At 39.9% G+C, this 8,695-nt stretch overlaps 1 protein-coding gene across 1 annotated transcript; it reads left to right on the top strand.

Moving 5' to 3' along the window:
* The first annotated feature begins 4,522 nt into the window (after window positions 1-4,522).
* LOC143132703 (polyadenylate-binding protein-interacting protein 2-like) lies at window positions 4,523-7,574 on the top strand. The gene is made up of 4 exons (XM_076292404.1): window positions 4,523-4,660; window positions 5,590-5,734; window positions 5,825-6,001; window positions 6,670-7,574. Exons 2-4 carry the CDS (start codon window positions 5,597-5,599, stop codon window positions 6,724-6,726), a joined length of 372 nt encoding a protein of 123 aa, XP_076148519.1. The 5' UTR covers window positions 4,523-4,660; window positions 5,590-5,596; the 3' UTR covers window positions 6,727-7,574.
* Window positions 7,575-8,695: the final 1,121 nt, after the last annotated feature.

Genomic DNA, 8,695 nt, shown 5'->3' with positions numbered 1-8,695 from the left:
CACAGATACCTGCGATTACAACACCTCATTTTTACTTTTTTGTGTTTAACTAGGTGGCGCTATACATGAAATGAGTGGTTATGGAATGGGTTGACATGGCCCCTTGAGATCAACTTACAAAAAAAAAATGGTCCTCCTAAACCTTACGGTTCTCGAGATATTCACAGAAAACTGTGTCTGCCCTACCCTCCTTTCGGGGGGTGCAGTCCAGCGGGGGGGCTACAGATCAAAACGAAAAACGATGGTTCCATGCTATCCATATGGGGTTACATGCCCACCAAGTTTCGTGTACCCCGGTCTTTCAGTGTCCCGGGACTCATTGACGGAAATTTGGACATGCGAAAAAAAAAAAAAAAAAATCTGACTAAACCTATATGACCGCCGCTTCGCTGCGCGGCGGTCATAATTATTTTCCTCTCATAACTTATTTAAACCTGGTAAACTATAACGTAAAAAACAACAAAAAAACAGCACCATTGGATTTTACATCAAAATTTCAAAAGGCCATGAAAGTCTTTGAGCATTACAGAAGTTTATGAAGGGGGTAGGCCTAAATACCCATCTAATTTGCATATTATGACGCCACTGGATGGCAAGCACCTCAAATTATGCACCTTTCAGTAAATACTGAATTTTGAACATACTTAGGGAGGTTTACTTTCTTTTTTGTCATATTACCCAGATATTCTCCTTCAGAATAGGTGAATAACCCAAGACTTCATCACACGTGAATTTTTTCTCAACATTTGGTGCAACATATTTCTGCTTCAATTTGTGCAAAACTATGGCCTCTGGCCTGCATCACTTCTGGCTACAAACAAATGCTACTACGTGTTTCTTGTGTAATACAAGTAGGCTACTTTCTGAAAACTTTGTGCAGCGAGTTTGAGCTTGAATCGAAGCTCTGGATGTCTAGCAACCAGTGGAGGAGAGTAGCCTACAAATGAGATTTGTCACCGTAGGCTACTTGGATCAATCGTCTGTTTTAATTAGTGTCGTTGTTTAGATAGATAGATAGATAGATAGATAGATACTTTATTGATCCCCAGGGGAAATTCAAGGTCTCAGTAGCATACAGACAACACACACACATTCACTAACAGCAGAACAAGTAATTAAAAGTATATAATATAAAAACACAACTAGCAATAAGGACAGTAGAAGATAAAGAATATACTAAATATACTAAAATACAAATTATACTAACTAACACTTAATCTAAATCAATTCTAAAAACAGTATCCACATAATGGTGATTAATCAATCAAGAGGCGCTTGCAATGACTGAGGCAGGGACTGAGCCTGATTCTCTGTGCATAGTAAGGTAAGGTAAGGTGCTCTGTGTGAGTGAGTGTCATGGTGATACGTAGGGGGGGGGGGGGGTGTTAATACCAAATACCACAATAGCCCTGATTTCCTGATGCAACAAGATGTTTTAAGCACTCCTGTGTAATTTGTTTGAAATTTTCTTCCAAAAACCCCCCCCTACCCCCAAAATTACTTTTTTAACCCTGAAAATGCGTGTTTTTTGCCATATTTCACAACTTTTCCACTTTTGGCCTATTACAACCGACAAATATTATCATGTTGGACCATTTAATGATCTCACATGTGTCATGTTATATCGTAAGAGTACTTTGCACAATGAAAAATCTAATGTCAAGGTCATATTGTAGGTGAAAGGTCACCGAAATGCCTTTTTCCCCCAAAAAATCAATAACATTCCCACACTTTATCAAATCATGATTCTCGTCGAAATGTGTCACTGTACTGGCAGAAAAAGTTAAGTGTCATACAACTTAAGATATTTTGTTTCTAAAAAACAGTCTCATGTGATGTGGCTTTTATTCAGTGACAAAACCCACATTCACCATAATTGAAGTTTGGCATGTCCAGTACTGACGAACAAATTAACAATGGCGATTTGTATTCATGGAACATGGTCAAAATCCAAGAAGGAACTGATGTGGCCTATATGGAAGAATCTGACCTCCCTCATGGTGTCTTGCCCCGTAAGAAGGATATCATTGAATGCATGATGTATCTTCTTTGCCCTGCAAGGGCCGGTAAAGTCCTGCGAACCAGGTCTATGGCGGCAAAGATTCTCGCCTCTGTTTTAAAAGACCACTGGTTGTTCTGCAACATATACACCATTGGGGAGCAATACATTGCCAGCAGAATTGAAGCCCTTTACGGCTCCTACACACAGTTGCGTGTGTTGCAGTGCTGGAGATGCATCCCATTCACTTTACATGGGCTTACGTCATCCGTTGCCGAACTGAATTGTGGGAGAAGTTCAGATGTTGCTGCACAGACAGACGGCACCGGCCAATCAAGCCAATCGACGGACGGCACCAACCAATCAAATTACGGTTATACTTCAAGTAATTTGCATAGCTACCGTCGGGAACACCCACTTGATGGAACGCAACTGTGTGTAGAAGCCGTTATACCCGCTTCCTCACCAATATGAATTGGCCACAGTCCAAACAAAGTGAGAAATGGAAAACTGACATGAAGGAGTACAATGGGGATATGGAAAATCTGTTGACAATTTTTGTGAGAACAAATCGGCACAAGTGTCCCAAGAAAACCTTTTTGGGGTCAAGATGGGGGATGAGAAATGGCAGTTCTTGCATTCCATGCGTAATGGTCGCAAAGGTTACTGTGAGGAGCAGGTTGATAGAAAGTGGGAGCGAACAATGGAACGAAAGAATTCGAGGGAAAAGGCCCTGCAGGCCATGCAGAACAAGGAAGAGGAACGGAAGAGGGCTGATACAGCATTGGTTGGGTCAACATACGAAGAAGCTATGGGGGAGGCAACCATAGAGACCACCACTGAATCTACTGATAGTATCTCAGAGCAGGTAAATACACCAGATGATACCAGAGACTTTCTAATGAGGAGACACAGCACTCAAAAAATACTCCATAGAAATGCATGGGGTTAGTTTGTAACGCCAACATGGCCGTTGTCTACACATATCCCACCCCTTCCTCGGCAAAACGTCGACATGTGAATACATTGAGCCAATCATGTGGTGTGATGTGAATACAGTGAGCCAATCATATGGTGTGTTGTGAAGACATCATGCCAATCATGTGTTGTGAACTCGCCGCTGGAGCAAGGTTGGTGTCGTGAAGCCTTGCGCACGCGCATTTCTGCCGAATAGGATGCACAATGAGTGCCCAAAAAGCGTTGCAATATAGCCGCCGAGTGGAGGGACTTCCCTAAAAGGACTTTGATGAAACATACAACCCTGCAACTGAGCAACTCCAGTCCAAAAGGAGAAAAGTACACGTTGCCACGGACACTGACAGCAATGACAGTGATAGAGAAGTTATCAGCATTTGCGTAAATCTGCTCGTAAAACATCTCCACTGCTCAAGCTGAAGTGAACCATGCAGAACATTATGACTGAGGTCAACTTTGTTTTACATTGTGCATTGTAGTGATCTCTGCTTAATGTTTCTTATTGAATGTAATTCTGGATCATTTTGGGTGACCTTTGACCTTTAATATGACCTTGAAATAGGATATTTTATAATGCAGACTATTCTCATGGCATGACATACCACATGAAAGACCATCAATGAACATTTCTCTACATTGAACTTAACAAAGTGTTAGAATATTGTGTTTTTTTTGCAAAAAATAGGCATTTTGAGCCATTTTTGTGACCTTTGACCTAAAATATGACCTTGACACTATACCCTTTGTAGTGCAAAGTGCTCTTACGGCATTGCATGCCACATGAAATACCTTTAAAGGACCCAGCATGAACATAAATCCACTATGTACTTTGAAAGTTGGCAAAAAACACACATTTTCAGGGTTGAAAAAAAGTAATTTTCAGGGGGGGGGGGGGGGGGGTTTCGGGCTTGATTTGAAATTTTTTCACATCAATGTATTCCCAAGACATGGGAGCATTAGAAAATCTGGGCTAAAGTTGAATCTGAACATTTTCATGAAATAACACACACCCCCCTAGTGCAATGGTGATAGTGGTCATGGTGATAGTGCAAATGAGTAAGTCCAACAGTGCAACAGTGCAAGAATAGAGTCTATATATCTATATATCTATATATCTAACTATTTTAAGAAAAGGTATAAGTGTGGCCACAGTTCGGCTATGGCATGGAGGTAGGGCTAATATAGCACGCAAACAGTGAGGCAGACAGACAGTGGTAAAAAGTGCTATCAGACAGTATTCAAACATGGAGGGGGTGAAGAGGCAGACAGACTATGCAGAGAAGTCTATATCTCCTCTTCCCTTAAGTGAAGCATTGAACAGTTCAATGGCCCTGGGGACAAGTGACTTCCTCAGTCTGTCTGTTAGTGTTTGTCGCCATTAAAAAATACCCGCAAGGGCCGAATTACATTAGGCTATTATTTTGACATCAGGTTGCGGGCCAGAATTGGGCCGGACCCGGGGCGCAAAAAGGGGGGCGTGTTTCGGTGAAATGTCGCGAGACGGGCTGTGAGATTCCACACTTTCAGCCCAGGTAGTTTCAGCCTCAAAATGTAAACAGAGACAAACGCCCGCCATTACACTGAGCTACGCTACTCTGCCCTTGTTCTTCTCTGTCTGGACTGAAGCGATTTGCAGGATCACCATTGTGGTGCTAATAACAAAACAGTATATCTGGAAATATTAACGTAAGTGGTTAGTAAGTTGAGTTAGGTTGGTTTCTAACATTCTGAAGTAGGGTATCTTTAAGAGAAACTCTGAAAGATAGTTTACATGCATTACATATTGCTGGGTATTATTACAATGCCCATTGTGTGTGTGCCACAGTCAATCTTCTAGTTGGGTTAGCATGATTGTGTAATAGCACTAGGCAATCTTCTGGCTCTATTTTGTCGACGCTTTTCACTGCTTTTGTGATTTTTCTGTCGACGGGTTGCATTAGTCAGTGTCCTTACTTCGTGTGCGGTATTCCTTTCAAAACATACAAATATATTTTTTTCATCATGCATCGCGTAGATCTCCTAACTTTGTTAACCAACATGTTTGGATTGAGGTGAAATGCGGTCCGGTTCTGCAAACAATTACACTTCAGCCCCTGTCTTGCAAAACAAAAATGGCTTAAAATAGCCTAGAGACAGCTGAGTTGTAGGCCTTATAAATAAAGTTATACTGTACAAAAATGTACATTTTTCATGAACTGAACTAAAAGATATAAAATTTTGTTCATTGCGTAATAAGCTATTTCTCTTCAAACTTGTGTTGGTGGGCACTGACAAAAGTATCAAAAATATCAAAAGATGCTGATTAAAAAGCATGCCATGAATATTACCAAAGATCCTTGCTCCGCTTCCACCCTTTCTGATATTACTGCTCAGATGGTCACAGTACGGCCACTCGGCCACTCTGCACTAAAATGTGCAGTCTTCTCACACAACACCGTGCCACTGAGGTCACAGTTTGGGGGAGCTTGCTGTACATGCTGACTGCAGGAATGTCCATGAACTGAATGTAAAGGTCAAGTGTCCACTAATACAGAAAAGGTCTTAGATATTTTACTTCATGAAAAACTACCATGTTGTGTTTATTTTTGCTCAGTATATCTTATTACTTTTCAAAGGGTCAAAATGAAAGACCCAGGCCGTAGCAGCAACAGCCAAAGCTTCAGGACAAGCGATATCATCCTTAATGGCCAGCTGAACACTGAAGAGGATCCCTTTGCTGAGTACATGTGGATGGAGAATGAAGAAGAATTCAATAGACAGGTGTGTGCCGCCATTGTTTCACCATCTCAGGTATTTGTGGTTCCTTTTGGCCGCCAGCCTTCATAATGGTATATGTGTGATATTTATCAGATTGAAGAGGAGTTGTGGGAAGAAGAGTTCATTGAGAGATGCTTCCAGGAGATGCTGGAGGAGGAAGAACATGAGTGGTTCATACCAGCACGTGATCTACCTCAACCCTTCAGTCAACTGCAGGACCAACTCAGTGCACTGGTCATTGGTGATGGATGCATGTTAAATGACATTGTTGTAAGTCAGCTCTTTAAGTGTGGTGTACTGTACTTATAGTTATTTTCCATGTTATACTGATGTGGTATACTAGTAGCTATTCTCCATGTTATACTAGTGTGGTATACTAGTAGCTATTCACGTTATACTAGTGTGGTATACTAGAAGCTATTCTTCATGTTATAGTGTGTATTGGTATACTATCAGCTATTCTTCATGTTATACTAGTGTGGTACACTAGAAGCTATTCTTCATGTTATAGTGTGTATTGGTATACTATCAGCTATTCTTCATGTTATACTAGTTTGGTATGATATACTAGTAGCTATTCACCATATTGTACTAGAGTGGCATGGTATACTAGTAGCTATTCTTCATGTTATACTAGTGTGGTTTACTAGTAGGCAGCTATTCTATTATTCTTGCTATTCTAGTGTACATACATACTTGTAGCTATTCTAAACGAAAATTTTCTGTTCTCAACTAAGTGAACAGTTCTGCGTCCTCGGCATATTGTCCAAGCAGTGCTGAACGGTCAGATTAACATATCAAAATATGGCTAACTTAGAAGCTGGATGTCAGAAACATGTATCACTCCTTCAATACTGCTCCAATAGTACTTTAAATTATGCCATGTTGTTTGTCCGAGTGTAATTTGAGCATTTTTTTTGTGTTCCTCTATTTTTCAGGTAAACAGCAATTTGAATCCCAATGCAAAAGAATTTGTTCCTGGGATGAAGTACTGATTTCAGACCCGTGATGAATGTAACCCATCCCATTATGAGACCTAGTGTCTGTCACCTGTTGCACTTATAGCTTTGCCAAAGTTTTCCAGATAGTTTGCATGCTAGGCAAATACTATTACACAGCCTTCATGATGCTTTATTCTTCTTTAGCTGCTGATCACAAATAAAGGCCACATTATTACATAGTATTACATCAGTACTATGTATTTGCCCATCTTAAGCATTGAAATGTTTTCAGATATGAAAATAAATTATAACATTTATAACACAATTATAACACAAATTTGAAGGAGTAATTGTGTATATTCCTGAAGTAGTTAGTATATGTGAAAGACTATCCCCATATCTATTTTGTTCTGAGCACAGGAGTATATTTTGTTCTGATGTTACGCATATATAATGCAACAGTCCTTGCAATATTTGTACCTCTTCAAAACTATTGAAGGTATCCCCTCTTGCTTTCCTCTTCATTTTAAAAACAGTAGTTATTCTTGAGTGAAATGTTGAGGCATGAAACTATCACTAGCTAAGATATGTTGGTTATAATTTTGTGCCATTTATAACATGCCATAAAAATGATACCTTAAAGCTACTGTTAAGCAAGTATGCTTTGCTACTGTTTCTTTTTTGATAATCTCCCATCTTTACTTTTATAGTTTGTTCTGGTTATTGCTTTACAGTTTACAGTTTTTTTCTGTGGTTTTGTGAAGTTTGACATTTGTTAAATTGTTATTCTGTGTTCCAACTGAGCATTTGACACTGCCATGTAGTATATTTAAAATGCTTGAAAAATATGTATATTTTTAATACATCTATAAATAAATATTTGTGGTCCTTTTGAACTATAATGTGTTGCATCTCTAATTTATTACTGTATTTATGTATCCAAATAGAGAAAATCAAATCTGAGCTTAGAGCAAGCCCTGAAAAACTGAGGTTGTTGTATTCTTGTTATCCACTAGGTGGCGATGTTAACCAATCTAATTTCTTGTCGGGGTAAACTTTGTATCCTCCAGTCATATTAACAACAAACAAGAAAAGACAGGAAGAAATACTTTGTCATTTGTTTACAATAAATAGCAAAAAAATACATAAAAACATATGGGTACTCTGTGCTCTCCAGAAAAGAAAACTACTGCAGTGTACATTTTTGGCAGGTGGAATTATTACATCAAGCTACCATTTTGCTTCATGTCATTTTGCTGCGCCCCATAGGGTCTTGTGCACTAAATCTATGTCTTGTGACAGGAAGGAACAATGGCAAATGACTTGACCATTTGGGTGAAGAGAACGTCTGTGGGTCCTAGTGATTCTTGATGAAAAGAGGTCCTACAAGTTTGTGCTGAAAAGGACAGTTTTCAGAGGCTGTTCTTTGACTGGGACATAAAGACAGGAGCAGTGGTCTGCCATAGATCAGACTGCTACTCTATTGTTGCTTAGGCAGGTCAGATACCCCCAGACTGAGTCTATGCATATTGATGAGCCTGGGCAGATGTCCACGAATATTTTGGGTTGGTCGAGGGTGTTCCCAACAAAAAGAGTTATCCAACATGAGGAACGTCCTCAGGGACTTCCTCATTTAGCCTGTGCTGCATTCTTGTGCAGAGCTGGGCGCTCATATCATTAACCTTGATATCAAAAAGAAGAACGGAACAATGAGAAAATGCATGCAGATGTCCCTGCAGTCACAAGTTCACGGCCCTTGTGTATTGTAGACAGAGGCGAGATATAACCCTGGCCCCTGATGCCCTCCCAGTTCAATCAGAGACAGAGCATTGTTTGGCATTTTGGATGCTCATTGGAATGCTTGTATCACAACGGACTAGGACTACCGACTAGCATGTCCCACTATTTCAGAACTATACTCATTCAAAGGTCATCACAAATGGATGAGTTCACCTTGACTTGATACAAGTTAATGCAACTAGAATGCAATAGAAATGTCCCTAGATAAAGGCTTTATCTTCAT

Source organism: Alosa pseudoharengus, unplaced genomic scaffold (assembly GCF_046254945.1).
Source record: "Alosa pseudoharengus isolate Yale_2024_CS ecotype anadromous, Long Island Sound unplaced genomic scaffold, YU_APseudo_1.1 YU_APseudo_1.1_scf_19, whole genome shotgun sequence".
In the NCBI taxonomy this organism is placed as follows: domain Eukaryota; kingdom Metazoa; phylum Chordata; class Actinopteri; order Clupeiformes; family Clupeidae; genus Alosa; species Alosa pseudoharengus.
This window is presented reverse-complemented; position numbering and strand designations above follow the sequence as displayed.

Coding starts and splice junctions, on each gene's coding strand:
- LOC143132703 (XM_076292404.1), top strand. CDS start 5,597: ATGAAAGACCCAGGCCGTAGCAGCAACAGCCAAAGCTTCAGGACAAGC. Junction 5,735..5,824: donor AAGAAGAATTCAATAGACAG/GTGTGTGCCGCC, acceptor GATATTTATCAG/ATTGAAGAGGAGTTGTGGGA. Junction 6,002..6,669: donor GCATGTTAAATGACATTGTT/GTAAGTCAGCTC, acceptor TCTATTTTTCAG/GTAAACAGCAATTTGAATCC.